General features: G+C 39.2%; 2 protein-coding genes across 2 annotated transcripts; one reads left to right on the forward strand and one right to left on the reverse strand.

The window, feature by feature from the left end:
* Window positions 1–1,385: 1,385 nt before the first annotated feature.
* On the reverse strand, window positions 1,386–11,848 carry LOC119740902 (signal recognition particle 14 kDa protein-like). Its single transcript, XM_038216377.1, has 5 exons — window positions 11,625–11,848; window positions 11,438–11,510; window positions 9,421–9,536; window positions 8,371–8,403; window positions 1,386–2,638 (listed from the first exon to the last, which is right to left on the reverse strand). The coding sequence occupies exons 1-5, from the start codon at window positions 11,646–11,648 to the stop codon at window positions 2,543–2,545; spliced, it is 342 nt and encodes a 113-aa protein (XP_038072305.1). The 5' UTR covers window positions 11,649–11,848; the 3' UTR covers window positions 1,386–2,542.
* A 52-nt stretch (window positions 11,849–11,900) lies between these two features.
* Window positions 11,901–24,270, forward strand: LOC119740903 (SUMO-activating enzyme subunit 1-like). Its single transcript, XM_038216378.1, has 7 exons — window positions 11,901–12,095; window positions 12,865–13,036; window positions 15,130–15,386; window positions 16,269–16,471; window positions 17,814–17,958; window positions 21,920–21,989; window positions 23,877–24,270. Exons 1-7 carry the CDS (start codon window positions 11,995–11,997, stop codon window positions 23,973–23,975), a joined length of 1,047 nt encoding a protein of 348 aa, XP_038072306.1. The 5' UTR covers window positions 11,901–11,994; the 3' UTR covers window positions 23,976–24,270.
* Window positions 24,271–25,173: the final 903 nt, after the last annotated feature.

Genomic DNA, 25,173 nt, shown 5'->3' on the forward strand with positions numbered 1-25,173 from the left:
AAGCCTAAATCGATTCCTCACGATGCAAAAACCAAATTTACAAAGTTGGGTGAGAGTATACAAAGGCTAAGTTAAGGTTAGGGTTAGGTGTTTTAAAGTTACGATTTTTGTGTGCACAAGTCTATGGGAATGTCTCCCAAAGCCACCGTTCCCCGTAATACATAATACCCAATTTTCCAATTGTATTTATTGTGATCAATTATTATGCCCGCCCCCCCCCCCAACCTTGACACCTCACCCAAGTCCACAACGTAAACTTTGCGACATGTTTGACGATGTTTTATTTCATTTACAGACGACCTTGAAATTGGGAAGTAAGAAGGTCCGGTAACAGCAGAGACATTGCGGACCATCCAGGAGTCGGAGTAAAAGCCCAGCCGGTTGCATTCATTTCAAAAACTAATGATTAGGCTAAATATTTTTTTTTTTAATCTTTACAAAAACATCAAATTGAATGTATTATTTACAAAAAATGTACAACTGCATCTACTGGAATAGTAATTATACAACTGTATTTACAGTAAATTACGTCGCTTCTGTAAGTCTTCTGAAAGAAAATCAAACTGAATCTTTAATCTTTGCTTCAATGGCGACGCATTCTTGAAAAGGGTATTATGGAACCTCTCTGTACTGATAAATAATGAATGTGTGCATGCGCATCGGCGATTATCGGAGGCAAGAAGGAATTTCAATCGTAAACCCTAGATTTTCAATGGAATGGGATTACACAGTTAGCCTAAGTTATATCAGAGTGAAAAGGGCCATGACAATCTGATGCACTGATATCGCCAACTGTGTAAATCCCATTGGAATGGGTGAAAAACCCATAGCCTTTTACAATCTGTTAGATCTCTGGTTTGCGTGAACAGAATTCCATGGCATTTTCACTGATTATACACAAGAGTATAATTAATACGCTCCATCAAGATGAAATACTCATGTTAAGTAGTTTTTGAGAAATTAAAGGATATCGGCTTGCACAACTTTTTGGGGGACACCCTGTACTGTTATGCCGCGAAGGAATCTGGTGGTTGGGTTGTTTGTTTGTTTGTGTGTTTTTTTGCTCAGCCTCGGTATAATTCCAATATGGTAATTCCGTATGTCAAAGAATTTGTATCACAGTTTTCCCCTCGGACAGAAAACAATGACATTCTGTGTACAAGGGATTGAACCTTCTAACCACATTCCAATATCGGTTCTTTTCTTTTTGAGGCTGCATTCATTTTATGTGTAAGCTTTGATGGTGACGATCTTTACTTCGAACACACACTCCTAAATTTTTGGTCTCTGATTGGTAGTAAGTTTGTGCAGGATCCGTGGTTTGTGGCAAGTGATAAAGTTAATCTGCAAAACAACGAAATAAATCGGAGAAATTATCAAAGATGTCTTTTGAGTTAACTGTATTTTATTGCATGTGGTACTGTCTTATTTACAAAATATGCAATTCTTATGTAATATTACTTTAAATGGTACAAGGGAAAAGGATAACAAATGACGCAGTTCTCACGAAAAGAAAAAGAAAATTCACTAACAAATGAGTAGATGAACTGTCCGTTGAGACACAGCTGTTTTGGCCAAAGAGATTCAAATTTGTAATTTTGTAACACTGTCTTTTGTTTTGAGCATGACTTCAAGGAAAATAACTGAATATAGTTATTGTCAATAATCAGCATTTCCCTCAAACACCTATTGACCCATCATCGTTTGTGAGTTAGCCACGCCCCTTAGACAATCCTATAGGGAATTTTGTACGTTAGTTTGTTTGTCTCAGATTTTGCGTGTTGCGCGTTCAAATGTGTATACATGTATCATGTAATTGGACAATATTTCACAAGCTGCGTTGACGCCATTCTACCGCGATAGGTCAATTCCCTCAAACACCAGTTCAAAACAAAGCATTCAATTAAGAGTTTGCGTCAGCAGCGTGACTAGAGATATCTTCTTCTATCAGTCAAATTTTTGGAGACAATTAAACTAAAAACCACAGACAACTATGCTACCCCACCATGCACCACACTGTTAACCCCTGCATCAATATTAACAAAACAAATAGATGTACATTAAAAAGAACACCACATGGTTCCGACTGACGATTTACGCCGAACACAGATAACCAAAGCTATAAAGGTTTCATAATGTTAGACTTGCTCCCAATCTACAGTGTCCTCAACACTTGATTAAATTTTCATTTACATAATCTCACAAAAACTACATGCACTTTATATTAATGTTTTTCATTGTCCTCAAATCCACATATTAAAACGCAGTTGTGTTGGCATGCAAGTCACATCAAGGATTTGAATGCAAATCCAAGGATGATTATTAAAAAAAAAAATTAATACAGAACTTTGATCAAAGAAATAAAAAGTTTCACTTAAAAATAAACAAAAAAGATTTCCGCAAGAAATTACAAGAGTTCATCAAGAAATATTCCCCAAAACAACTGAGCTTCAGCTCTCTTTTTTTTGAGGGTGAGTTTCTGAAAAATTCTAGAAAGAAGAGTTTTTTTCCTTAGAGTTCAGTCTACAACTACCAGCCTGTTTTACGTGGCCTTGTTGGTCTTTGTCTTGGTTTTGGCATCTCGCTTGCCTCTCTTCTTAAGATTGTCCATGTTTGCTTTCAAGACGTTGGCATAAGCCTGTGGAAGGTAAGCAAAATGGGAAAGAACTGGTAAGCATATTAGGAATCGGTACAGGTGTTTAATTTGCATGGTGGAATGAAGACTAGAATGAGGTTTGCAGATGGCAGAGTGACGGTAAGCAAAATGGGAAAGAACTTGTAAGCATATTATGAATCGGTACAGGTGTTTAATTTGCATGGTGGAATGAAGACTAGAATGAGGTTTGCAGATGGCAGAGTGACGGTAAGCAAAATGGGAAAGAACTTGTAAGCATATTATGAATCGGTACAGGTGTTTAATTTGCATGGTGGAATGAAGACTAGAATAAGCAGTGCAGATGGCACAGTGAATACTAACTTTTTTTACTAACAAATGTTTGTTCTGAATAAGCTGATTGAGTTTTCTAAGTTTTCTGGTTGTTTCAAAATTCAGACAGTACTGATTCGTCCTTAAGGAGAACCAACACTTGAAAGAACATTGTTTCAGCCACTAATCTCATTCTACTAATCTCATTGGTGGATCCAGGTTTTTCAAAGTGGGTGGTTGAGGTGTTTAACACCAAGATTTTTTCCGGGGAGTGGGGGTGGGGTGTTACAGTGAAGGAGTTAACGTGAAGACACAGATAAAACCACAGGCGTCAGGCAATAAATCGACATTTGCAGTTTTGTAGGATGTTATTTCATTAAACTTATGAAAAGTCAGGATTTTTGTTCAGTAATTCATTGTTTTCAAGTATTGGTAGGACAAAAGAGGCTATGCACCCAACACCTCCCCCCCCCCTTAAATCCGCCCCTGAATACGAGTCCTTCATCTGAACTTTAGTATGAGTGCAAATCCTCTTTGTCAAGTCTAAGGTCTTATCTGCTTGAGATCCTTTCCTTATTTTACACATAGTGCGTACATTTAATTTGAAAAATGGTTACCTACCAACCATTTCCTAAAAATGGGGTCGAATTTTGCAGCCGCTCTCATTAAATAGATGTTTTGATGTCAATGTTAAATAAAAACATATGGTACACGCCTACACGTTTAACCAAAATAAAGTCAGATATACAACGGACAATAAATAGAGCATACCAGAATATTAAATTGATTGAAAATAGTCTTCCGTGCATGAAGAGACAAGAACGATCTGTTAATAGCCAAACAATGTCAGTTGACATCGTGATATCCATAGGAACAGCCACTTGTGAAAACTGAAACGTCAATACATCAACAGCTGTTGGGACATGAGCATGCATGCAATCGATAGCTGAAACCTCGGGCCCTAACCCTAACAAATGTTGTTCTAGATTTTAACAGAAAATGTACATGTAATCAAAACATCCAAACTATGAAGTAGTCACATGACCCTTCCCTCTATAACAACATGTACAATTTCAAGCTGAACAATACTGCAAAAAAAATATAAGAATTTGGGTTATTTCATGAACGATAGAGTCACCAAATTGCATTGGATGACACACACAAATAGGAACAGATTCTGTAAAAAAAAAAAATGTCATTTCATAAAAAGTGCGTAAGAGCAACTAAATTGGAAAGTAGTACCTTCTTTTTTGGAACAAAGGAAGAAGACAATGGAACTCGAAGATGCGACTTTTGATAAACTCCATGTATACAACATGTACCTTGCCTTTTGTTGGCAGTCTTCCAATTTGTCAATACCCATATTTGACTAGTGCCCTCTCATGTGCAAATTCAACAAACTACACGTGGATTTTGTTGTTGACTTGGGTAACTCAACACCAAATTTTTTTCCCTGGCATTACGCATGAATGTGTACTTGTTAATTTTGTTCCCTCTTCCCAAGTGGTATCAGCATTTTTGGCTAACAATTCTATCACAAAAGCCCCCTTCAATGACGAAGGCATCGTGCTTGCTATTGTTCAGATAATCCGTCAGGGGGCAGTTCTTTTGTACAATAGTATGCAAATTGGTTTCTCCATTGAAGGGGGCCTCCCAAGTGTGTGGTAATCATATGCAATTCGTCTATGATAGGTCCAGACAATCACTCATGTGGATGAGCCAAATGCAAATGCCAAGGAGTCACCAAAAGAACTACAAGTTAGACACTAACAGGAAAACATCACGGCAGGAAACGATCGTTAACGGATCTGATTTCAACAGACGCTAGTGGGTTAAAAGGATCCCTGGAAGTACTTTTCACATTACTTCGTCAAGAGATTTTTTTTTTTTTTGTATGTACAGGGTGGTGCAAAAAGAAGGAACCCACTTTTGACAGCATTTTCACCTACTTGTTGAGCATATTTCAATTTTAAAAAAATTCAATTTCAAAAATTACGTTTTTATGGTTATTGACAAAAGGGTAATGGTTTTAAAAATATTGATCTTTAAACATAAGTGACGAAAAAATTATTGCAAATGCATATTTTGTCTCTGAGATATGTGGGTAGTTTAAAAATTTCATGTGCCAAACCTGTTTGTCCAAGGACGACTTTATTTCATCCGCTTGACCGAACACTATACTAGACTTACATGTGGACAACAGTGATTATGGTGACTTCTTCTGACCTGTATTCAAATTAGCATAATAACACTATTCTTGCGATTTTTAAAAAAAAAGGGGGTTTTTTCAACACGTATGGTTGAAGAGCTATACTTCACTACATTATAAAAAAAAGTTTCAAATAAGTTAAGTACGGTAAGTAGCTTAAAATTCCTGTCAAAAGTGCGCCACCCTGTACAGTACCAGCCCTGACTTTCTCATTAAAAGAAGGTAACGGTGAAGTCCAGATCACACACTTTTTACAAGTTTTCGAACAGAGTTATCATACTTCAGGGAGAGTGAGTACTGCATCTTGAAGGCAATTTTGTTTCCTTGAGCTTGTTAAAAACCATATATGAATCAAAGGTTTCAGAACTGTCAGGTTTAAAAGGAAAATCTCAATGTGTTTCAGAATGATATTTCCATTTCCCAAGACACAGGCTGATGAAAACCTTAAAATATAAACCCTAAAATGTTTGAGTTACTGATGATCTTGCAAACTTTTCCAGGTATCCCAGTCTACACTAATCAGTCTACATCACTGGAGTAAGTCCCAAACGTTTTGGTGCCTAGCATGAAGTCTATGTAATAGACCCATGGCGAATGCCATGGGTCTATATGTGAGCAGATTCGCTGATTAATTAGGCAAGACCGTCTTGACCTCCTAGATTTTGACCAATCAGCGGGTGCTTTCTATATCGGGTCTTCGGTCATTCACCCGTTGCGCGTTATAGACAATGGATTAAAAAGCCCTGCGTCACGCGCTCGGTATCATGTTACGCTTAAATGCGATCGCTTAAATCTGCATGCTCAGACATATCAGACGTTAGACAGGAGTCTGGGCTCCATGGATAACGGGTGATACTCAGACTACCTAGCATGGTGATACAGGGTAAATTTGCACAACAAATGTCTGGTCAATAAAAGGATTTGTCTTCCTACCGTGAAGCTACAACACTACCCGTTCTAAACATATCCCAGACGTGTCATTGAAAACACTCTTTCTCATGTTAGCTCAGCTGTCATTCTGAAAACATGTTCAAACATGGGGCTCTGGTATTTCAAATCCTATCGATGGGCTCGGTGGGGATGAAAAGACTGACTAAAATTACAAAATTAAACAGTAGGACGGGAATGTTCAAGCACGCGGCATAACCAAATCAAACAATGATATACCCAATATCAACAGCTGCAAAACACAGAAATTGTAATTCTAATCAGTTGTCCATCTTGCAATTTTTAATATCCTCTGCAGCTGTACAGCAGAATATTATCTTAACTACAGTAACTCATTGATGTGTGGGCGGGCTTCAGTTTTGGGGGGCTTCATTTCTTTTACTTTGCACTTTGTTCACAAAAGGAATGAAAACTCATTCCCCCAACCCATATTTTACTGAGTATCCACAGTAATTGATTACACTAGCTGCCTTCCCAATGTACTGCATATGATTTCATGAAAGGCTTATTTCTACATGTCTTTGGAGTCAATCTGCAAAAATATGAAAAAGGTAGGTTTTTGCTTTCCAATTATTAGATCAGCCAAACCGTGCAAATGTATGAGATTCTGTCCACTGCATACACCTATTATGGCCATTGACCCAATTTGGTGTTTTTCTTACTAGGCCCAAAAAAAAAAGTCAGTCTCTGGTCAGGGCGCGCGTCGATTTTAATCATGCATGTCAACCTTTTTTCCCCCTTCAAATTTACCACGGAAGCTACAACAGCACCCTCTATTGCCGCACCTCCTCAAATTTTTGTAACAAGGAGCACCAAGGAATGGGGAAATTGCATCAAGGCAAATAATGGAGGGCACCAAGGCAAATTATGGAGGACACCGATGTATATGAGGACACAAACAAGCAAAATAGTACCTCACCTTGTCTGTACAATGCAAGCTTGAGAAAAAAAAATTGAAAAAAAAATCCCCATTCGCCACATCAATTCCGGAACTTCGGTCTGACCAGAGACCGACTATTTTTTTTTTGGCCCTATCACCACCTGTTTATTCCAACCACCTGTCCATTCTGAACATACGACCACTGTGATAACCAGTGAGTTGAGGTCACCTGGCCACTTTGGTCACATGTTTATAGCAGCTTGGCCTATTTTGCCTCTTTGTGTGACAAATATCACAAGATCTGTTATCAGTACTGACTTGATGTGAGGACACTGAAAAGTTTTTTTTCCAACAGTGCACAGTGTGAGGAAATTTTCAAATGCAAGGTACCTTAAATCTCTGCCATGTCCTTTAAAAATGTAATGTCAAACCAACATACATGTATGTTTATTTTGTTGGCATCCTTTTTTGTAGATTAGTCACTCAACTTCAAGGGATCTTCTGTGAGAAAATTCCACACTAAATCCTTTGACTTTATAGAATAACAGCACAGAGTTGACAGAAGTCCCCCTTTAAGGCAACATGAGTTACCATTGAATTGCCCATATGGTATGTACTGTGTAATTACATGTACGGTACCTCCGCCAAAAAGGTTATGTTTTCACTGGCGTTAGTTTATGTGTTGGTTGGTTGGTTGTATGGTTAGTGTGTTTGTCTGTGAACAGGATATCTCAAAAAGTTCTGGACAGATTTTCATGAAAAATTTTTTAGGGGTGGTCCTTGGTACAAGTAACAATCGATTAGATTTTGGAGGTGATCCGGATCTGCGTCTGAATGCAGGAGTTTTTTTTTTAAAGGATCTTTCACCCATCATATGGAAAACACTGCTAAAAATGATTTTCTTACATTTCTTAAATATAACAAAATAATTCTTGTTTCAAGGAATGTTTTCTGGTCTCACTATTTCTTGAACTAAGATTTTTTTCTACTTTTTAAGAATACCATTTTTAGCAGGGAATTTTCACCAGATCGCTCTGTGTGACCAGCTTTGTGTGCGTGGCACCGACCCGGTCACCCTGTATGCCTTATCACCCACCAAATCTAACCACACAAGTCAATGGACTAGACCATTTTATACAATGGGGGAGTGGAAAGGTAGACCAACACAGGCATATACATGTAGAGGGGTGGTCCCTGGTGCAAGTACAAATCGATTAGATTTTGTTTAGCATTGGCGGATGTGTGCGCTCTGTGAGTGAACAACATATGTCTGCAACAGACAAATACGTACCTGATATAGCTGAACTTATACCAGCACTGTACTGAAAACAATGTTCACTGGGCCCTTATTAGAGTTGATAACAGATAGTTGGGCCTAAAATAAAGCAACTAGACTCATCAACTCACCATTTGGAATTTTGTGACATCTTTTGAGCTAATCTGTAGAGAGGGGGAAAAAACATAAGTGTGTCAAAATGTGACAAAGTGGATTAAAAATGGTTACAACGAACCTTCACCATCGAAAATACGTACGTATGGTTCTGGAGATGTAAAGTTTATTATTATATTCAGCCCTTCACCCAACATTTTATGAATACTCGGTCTTGCAAAATGTACAAGCTTGCACAAAACCCAATTTTGGAATTATCATCACTAAATCCAAATCCAACATTCAAGATACTGATTGTGGTTTCCGCTGCTTAGGCCAAAAAAAAATATAGTTCTGCTTCTGATTACACGGCATTCAAAAAGAGGGTAGGTAGGCAGGGAATGTTTTTTTTTTTTTTGTGTACGATCATATGGAGGCGTCTGTGTGCAGTCAAGGATAAAAGGTAGAAATTGATGGTTTTGAGTGTTTTTCCTCATTTTCCCATAAAAACAATTAGGGTAGGGGCCGTCGGGATAGGGTAGGTAGGGAAACCGGAAGCAGAACTATTTCATTTTTTTGGGCCTTATTCAGATTCCAACTGACCAATCTACACCAGAAAGCTTGTTTGAGTCTGTACTCGTTTAAGTAGATGTCTGCACAAATGAGGTTGTGAATGTGAAATGAGTCCTAAATGAGACTAAACGTGCTGGTGGATTTTGGGGGCAAACTCTCAAAGTATATTATTTTGCGTACACTGTGTACAAAGTCCCAAAACAATTTAAGGGAAAAATGGTGCAACCTGACGCCACTTCAGCGGTTGTGTACAAAGTCTATGGAGAGTCAAGAAAATTTTCAAAGTATTACCTAACAAAACTGGAAATGTTTCTCAGTCCCAGATTCATGTCTTATCATCATTTTTGCAATGACTGACCTTTCACTGAGATGATATATGAAGAAAAAAGTGGCGTCAGGTTGCAACATACTTTCCCAATTTAAACATAGCTACATCTGGTACCCTTACACACTTGATTCTTGTTTCTGGAATTTTTCAATGACAATAATCAAAAGAAAACAGACTGTGTCCCTACCACTGTGCTGAGTTTCTTCTTGCCGTTCGTTGCACGGAAGAGGCATTTGTGCTCTGAATGTTCAGACACTGATGTCCTTTTTGTGTCTCTTGGTGGTGGCTTTGTTTGTCCATAATCTGTAAGATAAAAATCAGTATACACAAAGTTCTGAATTAAAAAGAGAGGATCTCAATGAAGTACCGGTACAAAGTTTGCTCCAATGTCCAAATTGAAGAAATATCATTTTTACTCGCTAATTAGCCAGCAAATTTCTCCAAAAATTCCACTGGGGCAAAGAAAATGTCTTAAGTATTTCACCAACCAAGTTTGCAGACTCAATTCAATTTTGAAAGGAGACATTTCTCCAATATTATGCAAAAATGAGGCTAAAGACTAGACTGGTATATGTCCAACCATGGTCCAACTATTTGGAAAGACTGACCTCTTAATTCAGTGTCTTAGTCTGGTGGCTGACTATGGAAAAATGTGTAGTAAATAGAGACTAGTTCTCGGTTCATGCCCCATGTTTCTTTTGACACAGTTGATTGATGCAGTACTGAAGCAGTGTTGGATTGGTTGTTTCAGGTGCCAGTCTATTTTCTTGTATTGTATACATTCAATACCTTAACTTCTGGGACTCTCATACACAGTATTGAGAGTCCCAAAATTTCGGACTAGAGTTACATGGGCCCTACTATACGAAATTCACCATAGGCCTACAGCAAAGTTTCTGTTTGTGGAACAAACGCTGCATTATAAATTTTCTTGTTGGGGTGGGTGTTCCTTTTCTTGGGAAGAATTCCATTAAAGGGAATGTACATCATTGGCTTTTGCTGTAATTTTCAGAAATGAACTATTTGAGAGGTTAGTATAACAGATCAAATATTGTTACACTGACATTTTTTAAGTTTTGTGTTCGAAAAGGTTGGAAAAACCCAGAAAAACAAAAATATTCAAGTAGTCTGGTTCCCTGACTCCACAAAAGATAAAATGGATCAATTTATAGATGATGGAAAATTGTAAGGCAAGGGAACCAGTCTAGCTGGCCTGCACCCGTTGATGAACATACAACCAATAGCAAACAAAATTTGGACTGAAATAATGGTAAATTTGGAGCAGTAGTTGAAAAATAGTTAGGTTTTTCCAACGCTGGTCGGCCGACCACCGTTGGAAATGTTTACAAAAATATCATTTTCTTGAAAATGACTTCACAGCAGGTGCCATAATTTTACAAGATCGATGCTTGAGACTGTCATTTACCAACATCCTAGTAAGGTATTTCGTAAGAACTTGGTAGTTTTATTTTTCGATGTTTGCAAATGTTGTGCAAAATCGTATTGAAATTGGAGGATTCAGGACTGTTAGAGTTATCCCTAACAGTCCTGAATCCTCCAATTTCATTACGATTTTGCACACCCCCTAGGGAGTTAGGGTTTGGACATCACACATTTTTTTCTGCACTGAACACTAATCAGAAACTGAGAAAACAATTAACACGTCCTACAATGTCAAATTTAGCAGGGAAAATACTGAAGCATTTACTGAGAAAACACTTGGAATTTTTCAGACCAGTCGACTGATCTGAAAAATTCCAAATGTTTTCTCAGTAACTAAATGGGGGAGGGGGATGCTGTGCAACATATTTTGGTACAACTATAGAATGCAGGGCCACTTCACTCTACATCCGCGCCTCCGTACGGCTGCGTGGAGCCGCAGTCCCGCCTCCAAGCAGAATAAAAAACCTTGCTCCGGCGTGGCCCTGCATTCTATAGTTGCTCCCATATTTTGTATGGAGGTCAAAGAACATTTTTCGCCAGTGTCTGGAAATCCAAAACCAATAAAAAGGCAAATAACCCTCCCTAACCCAGTAGCAGACTAGCAGCACATGTACTATGTGTGGATGCTAAAATAAATAAATTGATACTACTAGTACTCAATTTATTTATTTTAGCATCCACACGTGCACACATAGTACATGTGCTGCTGAGTACTAGTCCAGTATTTAGATAGCATGACGTTGGCGGCGCTCTACACTTACACTGTTTCATTGTAACGTTGATGGCTCCAGAAATTCTCGTTTTCTGGAAAAGTCGCGTCAGCTCTGTCAAAAACTGAAACAGAATAATACAATTAAAGTCAGCACAAATCTCAGCTTCGGTAACTGAATGATTTATGTTAGTTAAATATCGAGAAATTAAGGTAAATATGCGTCCTTAATTACGTACCGTATCGTTGTCGAGTAGAACCATGGTGAAAATAGGCTGTCCAATATTGCCTACCTTTGATTTGCACAGAGAGTCACTGGGAACTAGACTTAACTATTCGACATGCCGTGACCTTTTCTAAGGAGGTGTACTTATTGGCTTAACTTATCACAGTTCACAAAATTGTCCAATGAAAACCTTCAATATAGCTGAAGTCAATCCTCCTTGCTTTTCGACGCGACGACTATTTCATTCACAGTTCAACTTCAACTCTAGTACATGGGAAGAATCAGTACATGTAGTAGCGAACGAGCACGCGTTTGCGGCAGGCCGATCGTCAACAAAGCATCGTATTTTTCTGCTGATATCCTTTGTTAAATGAGAACTAAACATGGCCGATATTACTGAAAAAGAATCAGCTGTCATTACGGAAGCTGAGGCAGCTTTGTATGATCGACAGATTCGCTTGTGGGGTTTGGAAGCACAAAAGAGGTAAGCCTCGCGGCCCAAGTCCAGGCAGAAGCATTGAAAAATTTGAATCACATTGGGGGTCATGGGGGTCACATTGTAAAGTCTCTCAGTCTCAATCTCATCATTGATTGATGTTATCAATACCAATACCATGCTCATGCATACGCATGCAGGAAGGCACTGACCATGCTGACTTACTTACCAGTTGACCCGGACTCAGTCGCGTGTTCACAACAGCCTTCCTTGCTCTATTTTGCATCATTTGCATGATAACTAACACTAACATGACTAAGCAGTGCGCAAGTTAGCGTTGATGTATCTGGCAGGATATTTGCTGACTTAACCAACATGACCAATGGAGATGGAGAACTATATTCCTGAATTATTTCAGACTTTTAAACTACATGTATTTTGTTAGTCCGAGTAACTAGGACTCTACGAATTGCCTTTTTTAAACATTTGGACATGGTCAGGGGATATTTGCCTGACCGTGTCCAAATGTTAAAAAAGGCGATTCGTACAGTCCTAGTTTATACTCGGACTAGTATTTTGTAAAGTTTTCCTTATTCAAGTGTCAGACCATGAAGAATTTCATTGCATTATCCATTAATTAAGGATAATGTATTTAGGGCAAAAGGTCCTACATAAAAAAAAAAATAAAAATAAAAATAACGAGTGGCAGTAGTGCCATTTATTCTCTGGTTTGTAGCGGCCAACACTATACATGTAACTAAATGTATTAATAAGTGGATTTTCAATTTTTTTGTTGTCCTTTGTTCATGTTCACTAGATTGCGTGGGACACGTTTCCTCCTGGCAGGCCTGGGTGGACTTGGGGCAGAGGTGTGCAAGAACGTGGTGCTTGCTGGGGTGAAGTCCATCACACTACTGGACCACTCCTGCGTCAGTGAACTGGATGCTTGCTCACAATTCCTCGTCTCCAGAGAAGATGTCGGGAAAAATGTGAGATGACAGTTGCTGCCTTACAAGTCTTTTCTTTTCAATATTTTTCAGTATAAAGTTGATGACAAGGAGACAGTGACATTCGCTCGTACCCCCCGCCCTGCAAACAGGACGCTGGGATACTCTGATGAATTCATTCTCTGATTGGTTGGATTTTGCGTGACCTGTGACCTGGGCGTCATCACGGTCATGACTCAAAGTTTGAAAAAGCGTAATAAAAATGTAGGAAATATTTAAAACTTATCTATGTTGTAAATTTACAATTCCCGTCACTCGCCCAGGCTCCGTTTCGAATCACGAACGGTCAAATTGTATTATGCGACGCTCAGAATTTTGTCCACATGGTCCGCAATGAAACAGAAATCACATCCAGTGTGGAATGTGTGCATTTCTATGGGAAAGTTTTCGGATAGCATTTGCGCGCATTGACTATCTGCGGTCTTGAACAGCTGCAGCCAGATGCTTTATACATAGGTCATAGGCCACTTCCTTCACAGGATTCTGTGAAGCTCATCAGAGTATCCCAGCGTCCTGTTTGCAGGGCGGGGGGTACGAGCAAAACAGTGACATTCAGTATTTTCCCACAATTCAGTGTTGAGGCCAACTTCATCAAAATTTAAGTCTTCAAAGTCAACAGAAGTCCATGGCAAATCAATCACAAGTCAAGTTGTTCAAATGAACTTTGTCCAAAGTATTCCTCTGTCATTGTTCATTTACTGTTATTTGTGGCTGGACTTGTGAGAGGACTTTGGAGTTACTCTGGTCCAAAAATTTAGGACTCTCAATACTGTGTATGAGAGTCCCAAAACATGCAATACAAGAAAATAGACTGGCACCCGAAACAACCAGTCCAACAACCCTTCAGTAACTACTGCATCAATCAACTGTAAACATCTGGCATGTTTGGTACTGATCTCTAATTCTACACATTTCTCCATAGTAGGCCACCAGACTAATGAAGAGGCCAGTCTTTTCAAACAGTTGGTATGGTTAGACCATGGTTGGACCTGTACCACAGTACCAGTCTAGTCTTTAACCTCAATTTGAAATCACTTAACTTCCCTCTCAGGTGCAAAATATTGAAGAAAAGTCTCCTTTAAAAAAATTGAATCAAGACTTCAAATTTGGCTGGTGAAATACTGAGGACCTTTTCTTTGCCCAATGAAGATTTTTCGAGAATTTTGCTGGCTAAAGAGTGAGTAAAGTTGGCCTGAATTAGTTTTGCATGTTTTCCAGCACTGGGTCCCAGTCTGGAGTTACTCTGGTGCTGTGATCAAGACTGTCAGAACCATAACTTTACAAAGGGTGCTCTTTTAAGAACAATTACTGTGGCAGTCCTGACGGAGACTACCATTTTACTGGTAGAAAACACTTCAATTATTTACATATTTTGTGCTAATTAGGAAGCAATGAACTATGTACATGTAGTCTTCTTGCTGTTTGCTAAAAATGTGAAAGGGTAATGGAAAAAAATGGCGGGGTCATAAAATTGTAGCATGACAGCAAAACTTTGGTGAGGTGTCATAAACTTTTATCAGGGTAACCTGTCCCCTAGTCTTTGGAATAGCCGCTTTCAAAGCAAGCGTCTATAATATCCGTGAAGCTTCGGCGATTAATTGTGCAAAAGAAGACCGTATCTTGACCTCCAGATTCTGACCATTCAGGGGGCGCCTTCTATTAGGTCGTCAGTAGTAACCCGTTGTTTTACTGTATACTCAGTGTTTATATACATGTGTACATTGTTTATAAACAGGCTCGATATAATTTTGGAAGCTGCGGACTCCCAATGAATTTGTGTTGCACTTTGCGTGGAATGTGTACGGCCGAGCAGGCATGCGGCTATTGTCCCCCGGATTATCGCCTTTCGTTGAGCTGCGGCTGCGCAGAACGTTTTTGTTACTAACTACTAACGGAGAGACACAACGACGTGCTGAGCTGCTGTCCCCAGCTAAAAATACGTTGGCGAAGAGCAAAACCCAGTAATGAATTCACAGCACCCGGATGCAAATTCCATCTTATGAGTAATCTTAAGAATGAAACCCAATCCGGAATTGTCGTATAAATGTATTTTTTTCTGTCTTTTCTGATTTTAGCGAGCACTCGCATCAGTCGCAAACACCCAAGAGTTGAATCCCAACGTGCGTGTGACAGCGGACGAGTCTAACATTACCAGTAAATCTGAGGAATACTTCCGACAGTTTGACATCGTCTGTCTGACGTGCTGCTCGTATAAGACACTGGACAGGGTGAACAGGATCTGCCATGACATCGGAGTGAAGTTCTTTGCAGGGGATACGTACGGGTTCTATGGCTACATGTTTGCTGATTTGAACGAGCATGATTTTGTTGAGTAAGTGAAGCTGCGTTGTAGTACATCATGAAACGTGAATGGTACATTATGAAAGTCTCGTGCATAAGAAATGTAAATCATGAGACCGCTGGTCTCACCATGCAAAAACTAAGGGAGGTGCTTCCCCAATGCTGACTGGACAGATTGACAATTTTCCTCACGCTGAAAAATTAGTGCATCGCTCTCAAAAAATAAAAAAAATCATGTCAACTTCTCCTTCCGTATAGAAATGTACATTGTAACACTCAAAAGCAAAAAGCCAGCATTTTTTCATTTTCACTACCTTGAATGAAATCCTGGTTTAATAAACCACTGCATTTGACGGATTTCAGAAATTCATGCATGACTACTCAATTTATGACATTCAGTTTGAAAGATGTAGGAATGCACGGTCCATGCAATATAACTTTATATAAAGCATGATTCCCCTTGAAAGTTAAAAAGTAAAATAAGAAAGTTCCATGAATTTCTGCAAGGACTTTTAAAATCAACTTTGTTCTCTTTCCATTTTCCACTTGTATACATAACTAGGAACTTGCTAAGAGATTGACTCCTTTACCCAACATCCCATTGAAAACCACACTAACCCTAACCTCCCCAACTCCATCAAAATCCATCCCCCCGCATTTTGGTGGATTTTTGGGACTTGATCATGCAGGCCTGGTTTGACTATTAAAATATTGATGAAGTTCATTCGAAGCAGTGTGATTGATGGATTTTGGCGGACTTGGTCCAGCACTTAGTAAAAGACAGTATGGAGTTAGGTTAATCTGTTAATTGATATTCATATATTGTAGATTTTGTGGCAGCATTCACTTATTTCTTGTTCCATACAAGCCAACGGTACAATCCTAATTAATATTGATCTTGTTTTAACACCAGGGAAAAGATCCACTTCAAGAAGGATCCAGTTAGTGACAAAGACGATGAACCGCAGCCCAAGAAGCAGTCATTTCACAAGGAGACTAGCTATGTCAAGCGAACTCTCAACTTCTGCCGACTCAACAACGCCCTTCAGAAAGACTGGACACAATTGAGCCCAAAACAGTTGAAGTACATGCCGAAAGTTTACTTTGTTGTGCAGGGTGAGTAAAAAAAGTGTAACATTGAACATGAGGTGCATGTGTTGATTTTAGTTCGAAAACAATTCTTGATGACTCAAAAATTACATTAAAACCGTAACTCCCTTGGCATTTTTGCTGGGATGTAACCTCAATTCTGCAAAATCCTCCAACTGCCTCCATGTAAAAATACCATACAGCCTCAATCCTGCAAAATCCTCCGTTATTTCATGAATGTGGTCCTTGGAGGGGTGACCACTGCCTCAATCCTGCAAAATTCTCCGGCAATCACTGTGAATCTGTTGAGGCAGAGCCAGTGACATCCTGGAGCAGTGCGGATGTTTTCAAGAACAATATACATGTAGCCTGAATTTATGCATGGCTTAACATTAACAACACGGGGTCCGCTCATAAGTCTGACGCCTCATTGGTCCGACGCCCCATAAGTCCGACAAAATCGCATCCCCCAACCAAATAAAGGCCCATAAGTCTGACGCCTCATAGGTCCGACACCTCATAGGTCCGACGCCTTATAGGTCTGACGCCTCATAGCTCCAGTCTTCATAGGGCCGACGCCTCAAAGGCTTCGTTTTTCCGACGTCAGACTTATGAGGCGGAATAAATCAATTGTATGCCTCATAAGTCCAACGCTCATAAGTCCAACATTTTGGACTTACAAGGCATCGGACTTCTGATACGGCCCCAACAACACAAGGTCTGGCCTAAGACCTTGATACAGTGCATCCTCAAAAATTAGCCACACACTTTTGCCATATAACCTCAATCCTCCAAAATCCGCCTTTTTGCAAAGAGGATTCTGGAGGATTTGGGAAGGTTAGGGTTAGCCTTAAGTGTATTAACTCTGTGTAGGCAAGCTAATACATTGGCTAGTTGTATATCGGCTGGCCAGACGTCATATACTCTTCAATGTGACTCTGAACAAGTACTGAAAACACAATCATAGCACTAATGTCTTCATCAACAAACAGAAGTAAAGAAATCAGCTGAATTTGTTTCAAGATTACTGGTTTTTAAAAATCATACTTAGAATAAGCTTCATTTTGGTATATACATGTAATATGCTAAGTAGCATGCAAGAATGGGGACTTACACTAACTTTATAAAATGTCTCAGATATTCAATGGCATTTAATTCCATCTTGTTGATGAAACTAAATCCGTAGTGGAAGAGTTTTAAAAAGTTTACATTGTTTACAAGTAAACATGCTTAGTCAAGCACCAGACTTGGAAAACCTCAAAAAATGTTGTCGCTCGGTGCAAGGTGGGACAAAGACTCCATGCCGTGTTCCATGTTTGATGTCACATTTTTATATTCCACCCGAACGTATCTTTTGTATTTTCATCAGCGCTGTGGAAATTTCAGCAGGAGTTTGGAAGGAATCCTAGTCCCGACAAACTGGAGAATGACAAAACAGAATTGCTGAGACTGAGAGACGAGGTGCTGGATGAGGCTGGAATCAAGGCGGATTTTGTCAGCGATGACTTTGCTAGGTGAGAAAGACCCGACACATGTATTGATTCCACGTATGTACAGTGGATATATTTACTGACCACTTGTTAAGCTGCTTGGGGGAACCACATTGTGTACAGTGCATAGCACACACACTTTTGTTCTGAATGTGCATAAACATGTATTTGTCTTCAATGGAACACCAGACATTTGTGACCTGTCCTGTCAAAATCAGACTTTTCTGGGCATAAGGTCAAAAATGAGATTTTTGCATATTGTTAAAATATGTTCTGTTTCCTTTTAATAGGTGGTTTAATTTTTGAAACCGGTCATTCCTGCGCAAAGTTATGCTATTTTGAAGTTCATTGGGACGAAAAGTAGAAAACAGAGAAAATGGACACGAACGTCACAAAACAGACATTTCTTTAACTGATATACCTTAACAAATCATCAAAAATACTATTATTAGAGATCAAATTAGGGTTTCAAACTTTTATAGTATATTTTAGACATGCTCAGGATTACAAATATGCAAAAATTAGAAAATGGGAAAAAAATCACCCCACAGCGTTTTTTGGCCCTATCTGAATTTCAACCTCTGCCCAGAAGCGTCTGCTTTTGACAGAACAGGTCACATTTGTCGGCGTAGTTTGGTGCAAGACATTCATTACAGCGGGGTAGTTCACGATAGACGATGCAGCCTTTGTACTGCGCAGCAGCATTCATGTTCCCATTGACAAACCTGACTCGGTTGACAAACCGCATGCAAAGAACATCTTGGGAATTTCGCATTGCAACGTGGCGTGACTTAATATGCAAAATTCTAGCATATGCGCATTGGTGGAAAGCAAAGAGCTGTTCCGAATAGAACCATTAGTCAGGAGACGTATTGTACACCTGCAGTTGATGGCACTAGGCACTAACCGATAGACCGTACAGTTTGGTTGAATCATGGCCAAGTCCAAATTGACGAAGAACACTGATTTTTGGCCTTCCAAGGCCCAGTTTCTTTGCTGCCAAATTGACTGCTTCGTCTACACTGTCAACACTTTTGTTAACAACGCTTGGCTCACTTGCAAGTGTGACACCGGGGGGATCGGTGTCGAAATGGGAATGAGGAACGGCTGAAGCAAATTCTCTGTTATCTCTGTTGTTTTATTCCTGTAAAATGAAGAGAAGAGTAAATCTAATGTTGTCTCTTCAAATACAGAAGATGGAGTGTTTAAATAAATATTTACATGACAAATTATAAAAAATATCTAAAAGTAAAATATGTCTCCATGGACGATTTAGCCAAGTAATTGAAAGCAAATGCTAAACAATAATTACTAAAGTTAAATATCAAAGGGATGGCTAAAGCATGACAAGGATTAAGCTAGATTGTAAGTCTAAGAATAAGGAATAAGTCGTAACAATCTATACCACAAGTCCAAGAAACCGAAGTATTGCTAACCACGAAAATGCACTATAAATCGTAGAAAAGGCTTAATAAAATATAAATGAACACGTAAGATATGAGTAGATGAGTAAATGAAGTTTAAGCTAGAAGTAATGAATTATAAGAAAATAAAGAAGTATTTACCTGTAAAATGAAGAGAAGAGTAAATCTAATGTTGTCTCTTCAAATACAGAAGATGGAGTGCGGCGGGCCGTTTGCCGGGCCGGGAAGAGTGTATTGTTACATAATTTAAATAATAATGAAAGAGGCGTAAGGATATAGTGCATAAGAAATAGTCCGGAAAATAAAAAGGGGGGGGGGGGTATATTTTAAACCGTCACACAAGCATTGACCTCCATTATAGACAAGCTTCAGTGCATACAAAAAACAGATATGCGTACGCCACCAGACATGCTTACATCACCAGACATGCTTACATCACCAGACATGCTTACATCACCAGACATGCTTACGTCACCAGACATGCTTACATCACCAGACATGCTTAGGTCATGCTCGGAATTTCCCGAGCAGAATTACAAAATTCCCAAGACATCCTTTGCAGACTGTTATAGTGATGTGCGTCAAGGCCAAAAAAGTCTCCGGTTTCTGGTATGCGTGCGCGTCGCCGTAGCCATGCGCGTCGGCAAAATGAAAAAGTTTTTTTTTCAATGAAAGATGATGTCTCAAAACCGCCAAACTCACTGGTTTGACTGGAATCCTGCTGCTGCACAATTTTAACGTGTTTTTAGATTGGGTTATGGTCGAGAATAAGCTTTATGTGGCCTCTCTGGACTCCCATATATTTGCACTAAGTTTAGTCGGGCACCATTTGCAGTCATCAGCCGACATTTGAAGCAAAAAAATCAGGTAAAAAAAAAAAAAATTCAATAACCCATGTGCGCTAAAACGTCGCACCGCTAAGGACGTCATGGAACCAAGACCAATGTTGGCAATGCATTTGAGTCCCTCCTAACTCCCTCTTTGGAACCAAGTACTGAGCATGACGTCCATTGCTTTCTATTGAGCAAACGTCTGGCTCAATATCTTATCAAGACAAAGCAATCAGCTAAATGGCACCCGCCACTTTTGGGGATTTGTTGTCCAGTCCTCCCAAGTCAATCACAAGTCTTCCAGTCTCACGCCAAGCGGTAATCTGCTGATCCAATAAATTGCAACAAAGGCATTATTTTGCCGTTGCCTACCCCCTCTTACTTGTGACCTTGCATGTGTTTGACTCATGATTGTGACTGATTCCATTAGAGTCGACCACAATATATTTTTTTGTGTTCTCCGCAAAATGACCACAATTATACTGTAACACAACTACATAGTATACAAATATTGACTGCTTCGAGTGGTGTAGTAAAACCAGCCTCCCGAGGTGATCCATGAAGCATTCTATTTGTCCCGAGGTGAAGCCGAGGGAAAATAGAATGCTCCATGGATCACCGAGGGAGGCTGGTTTTACTACACAACGAGACAAAGCAGTCAATATTTGTTTTATAACACCTCCCCCACAGATATTGCTTGATTTTAAGCGATGACTGATTAATTTAATCTAAATACAATAAAAATGTATTTCAATTTGAATACAAAAGTAGTTGAAAATTTACTTGCACTTTTCTAAACTACCCCTTTACGAAATGTTTGAACCCACTTCAGTAGCACTAGCGCTTGGGAACAATACGCGCAACGCGCACACCCGTATATGCATTTGCACATAATACCAGTTCTTATGCGTAGTACTCTGGTTGCTACGAGTATAGTACTTTTGGCCATGCACAGCAAGGCAGCAAAAATAGCGAATGCCATGTGACTCGCTCTCGGCCAATCAAGATACAGAATCTGTGGGTGAGGTGTTATAATAATATATACTGACAGTTCAGCTCCTTCCAATAACGTGGTCTCGAAGACTGGTCTGTAATGCAGGCTCATATACATGTAGATGTTTATTTGAGTAATGGATTACAGGTTGCTTCTATAGCCTGTCAAAAAAAAAATGGTACAATCAGAAAAAAAATTGGTTGAATATGAAATTTCAAAATAAGTCATTCTTACTTGGCATAATATTAAAGAACAAAGACTGGGCTTTCCAATAGTGTTTGTTTGATCTTATTTGCTTTTGTCAATTCAGAGATATAATCAATTTAGTGCGATACACCAAAATCGATTTTGTGCCACTTTTATGCATGGACAGAGTTGTTTCGAGCACTGTGCCATGCTGTCTTGAAGCTCACAAAAGATTGCAACTTGGCAAAAGAAACAAACTCGATTTTGTGTTCCGCAGTAAACTGGAGTTATCTCTGGATTGAAAAAAGCAAATGAGATGAAACAAAAAGTATTGGAAAGTCTGGTCTTTTTTCTTTAATGTGATGCTCAAAACGACTTACTTATGTTGAGATTTAATATTGAAAAAAAATCGTTTTCGATTGTACCATTTTTTTTAGACAGGCTGTAGAAAGGAATGGATGAGTTCAAACTACACACAAGTTGTGTCAAACAATCTGCTAGAAATGGTTCGTGTGTGCATTCTATGTACCTATCTTTTCAATGTCTTGCAGTCACTGTGCTGCTGAGCTTAGTCCAGTATGTGCTGTCGTTGGAGGTGTACTCGGCCAAGAAGTAATTAAGGTACATCATTTTCATATTCCTTGGATAAAATTGTACTTTTTGAGCTAGCAGTCTAGGTGTGCTGCTGTCGTGTTTGATTATTAATGTGATCCAACCCAATGAAAGGAGTCACCAAGCTACATTTTGGTATTAAAAGACGGCTGTACAAATCTTGCACAAGGTATGTCACTAGACTTTATTCACCACTCGGCCATATTAAATTGAAAGTGAGGTAAAATTGCCACTTTTTTGGAGCTCGCGAATAGAAATAAAAGCAATGAAATAAAGTTCATTACAAATTAATACCAGTCTGCTCTGTTGAATAATTTAAAATTTGTGATAAAAGTACAAACCCTGTAATGTTTTAAGCCACACTAAAACATTATTAAAGTGAGGCTTGGAACACATAAGGCCAAAAAAAAAAAAATAGTTCTGCTTCCGGTTTCCCTACCTACCCTATTCTGACAGCCCCTACCCTAATTTTTTTATTGGAAAAGTGAGGAAAAAACACCCAAAACCATCAATTTCTACCTTTTACCCTTGACTACACGGAGAAGCCTCCATATGATCGTACACACAAAAAAATGGCCAAAAAAAAAAAAATTTCCCTACCTACCTACCTACCCTATTTTCGATTGCCATGTAATCGGAAGCAGAACTATTTTTTGGGGGGGCCTAAATAGTCTGGCACCATCCCAGTCAACAGTTTACAATATATAAAATACATTCAGGGAACACGGTCAAAATGGCTTCCTCTTGAATAAGGTCTACAGACAAAATCGGCAACAGCCGACTCATGACTCATGCAACAGCAGACTCATGGGAGTCGCGCTCAGGTAATACGCATGCACTCTGGGCTCCTTTCACAAATATTGTTACCAAAATGCATGCGCACCTTGTCTTTAGGAAAGCGTGCTGCATGCGCACATTGGCGTGGCACCACCGCAAAAATGGTTTCTATTATTTTCTTTTGCGAATTCCAGTATAGGAACAGTCAACATTTTCACTCACACATTTGCCTTCATGTATTAATTTGTCAAAATCAGTGATACATCCAAATGAAGAGCAGAGTATGCTCTTTCTACTGCATCTGAAATCAAAATTGTAAAAAAATGAAACCAACTCTAAAATAAATAAAAATTAAGAAAGAAAGAAACACATTGATTTAGTCTCAGTTTTCTGAGACTTAACTGCATTTTTGCAAGATTTGCTGAATAAAACAAGGAAAGTTAGCCTCTTATAGTCTTTAACACTGTTACACATTTCACACAAAATTTTGGAGATAACAGTTGGAGGGTTAATCCAATACAGTTGGAGGGTTAATCCAATAAAACACAAAAACAATACAAAAGCATATTGGAAGTGTACATTGACCGATTTATTAGTGACTTCTGGTCAGATGACATTCGTCAAGTTAGTCACAAGCACTGTGAGAAATGTGCGCACACCAAAGGTGGGCCTAGTCTGAGTATCACCTGTTGTCCAACCATCGGAGCCCTCTCCGTAACCAACATCTGATATATCGGCGCAATGTAAATTTTATGCAATCCCGCGCGCCAGCCGATCGGAGTCGACTTTAGAAATTGTGACATCATTTCGATCAGAAAGGTGGACTAAGCTGTTGATTGGTCAATTTGGCTCATCTTTTTGTAATACAACAAGTTACGGACAACCCGATACAAGGCGCTGAATGGTCAGAATCTGTAGGTCAAGACGCAGTCTTGTTTTGCATAATTAATCACCGAATCTGCTTGCATATCATAGACTGTGCAAAGGTCTATTCCATAGACTAAGATGGGCGGAGCCAAATTCAGAAGGGTCCATTGAAGAGCTCTGTAGAAGAAAAAACTGCAAACCTGCTACTAACAGTTTTTTCTGCTTTGTTTTTCTTAATTCTTGCATCCACAGGCTGCATCCTGCCGTGACATCCCTCACAACAATTTCTTCTTTTTCGACGGCCTGGAGAGTACAGGAATGGTGGCCTGCATCAGCGACACAAGTAAATGAACACCAGTAGTTTCCATCCCCAGAATGACAGATGTCCTCCTTCCCTCGATGCCTGACGGGTTCAGGCCGTCACCTGCGGGTAGCACAGAAAAAGCACACCCTGATATTTCCGGCCTCGCTTGCTGCGAGCAGATCGCTAACAAATATTTCCAGCCTTGCTCGTTGCGTGCTTATGTGTCATCTGTTCCGAACACCGCAAAACCTTTGCCTGTATACACATCTTCCAACGTGAACTGGTTAAAACAATTTGCCGGTTTTGCCACATCTTAAAGGGAATATACAACATTTGCAAACATCGAAAAACAAAACTATCACATTTTTACAAAATACCTTACTAGGATGTTGGTAAATGACAGTCTAAAACATTCCTGTAAAATTATGGCACCTGGTGTAAAGTCATTTCCAAGAAAATTGGTATTTTTGTATAAATTTCCAACGGTGGTCGGCCGTTCACCGTTGGTCAGCTTCTGCTCCAAATTTACCATATTTTCAGTCCAAATTTTGATTGCTATTGGTTACATGTTCATAAACGGCTGCAGGCCAGCTAGCCTGGTTTCCATATCTTACAATTTTCCAGCATCTATAAATTGATCCATTCCATATTCAGTGGAGTCAGGGAACCAGACAAATTGAACATTTTTGTTTTTCTTGGTTTTTCCAGCATTTTCGAACACAAAACTTCAAACATGTCAGTGTAACAAAATTTGATTTACTATACGTACTAACCCCTCAAATAGTTCATTTCCGAAAATTACAGCAAAAGCCAATGATGTACATTCCCTTTAAAGGCAATCTTTGGAAAGAAAATATTTTCAGTAATGTTGATATCAAGGTAAAGATTCACAGCCACTACATTGCATCTCTTGTTATTAAGGTCTCCTGTAAGGGTCTGGTTGCTTGTTCTTATGGTGACAAGATGTTTCATATTTAGACCTCAAAACTCACTTGAAAATTGTACTTACTCCTCCGTTCGTGGAGTCTTGGGGCCCAGCTGATAGTGGCTAATCATTATGTAGGTCAAATATCAGAAACACATGGGAAAACACATTTCTTTTGTACAGATTGGAGTAGTCTTTAGTAGTGGAATAAATAAAGTAGTTCAAGTTAATATATAATTGCTGTTTATATTGTGAGTCGTAGTTATCTTTCTTGGGACTCTGACCACTATACAGGGTGGATAAAAAAAACTAAAAACCGA

This window comes from Patiria miniata, unplaced genomic scaffold, assembly GCF_015706575.1.
Source record: "Patiria miniata isolate m_02_andy unplaced genomic scaffold, ASM1570657v1 HiC_scaffold_5, whole genome shotgun sequence".
In the NCBI taxonomy this organism is placed as follows: domain Eukaryota; kingdom Metazoa; phylum Echinodermata; class Asteroidea; order Valvatida; family Asterinidae; genus Patiria; species Patiria miniata.

Bases quoted from the DNA above. Each gene is read 5' to 3' on its own strand.
- LOC119740903 (XM_038216378.1), top strand. From the start codon at position 11,995: ATGGCCGATATTACTGAAAAAGAATCAGCTGTCATTACGGAAGCTGAG. The intron at 13,037-15,129 runs GTGAGATGACAG...TTCTGATTTTAG, and splicing joins GAGAAGATGTCGGGAAAAAT to CGAGCACTCGCATCAGTCGC. The intron at 17,959-21,919 runs GTGAGAAAGACC...AATGTCTTGCAG, and splicing joins GTCAGCGATGACTTTGCTAG to TCACTGTGCTGCTGAGCTTA.
- LOC119740902 (XM_038216377.1), bottom strand. From the start codon at position 11,648: ATGGTTCTACTCGACAACGATACG. The intron at 11,511-11,624 runs GTACGTAATTAA...ATTCTGTTTCAG, and splicing joins TTCTACTCGACAACGATACG to TTTTTGACAGAGCTGACGCG. The intron at 2,639-8,370 runs GTGAGTTGATGA...TACCTTCCACAG, and splicing joins ATGTCACAAAATTCCAAATG to GCTTATGCCAACGTCTTGAA.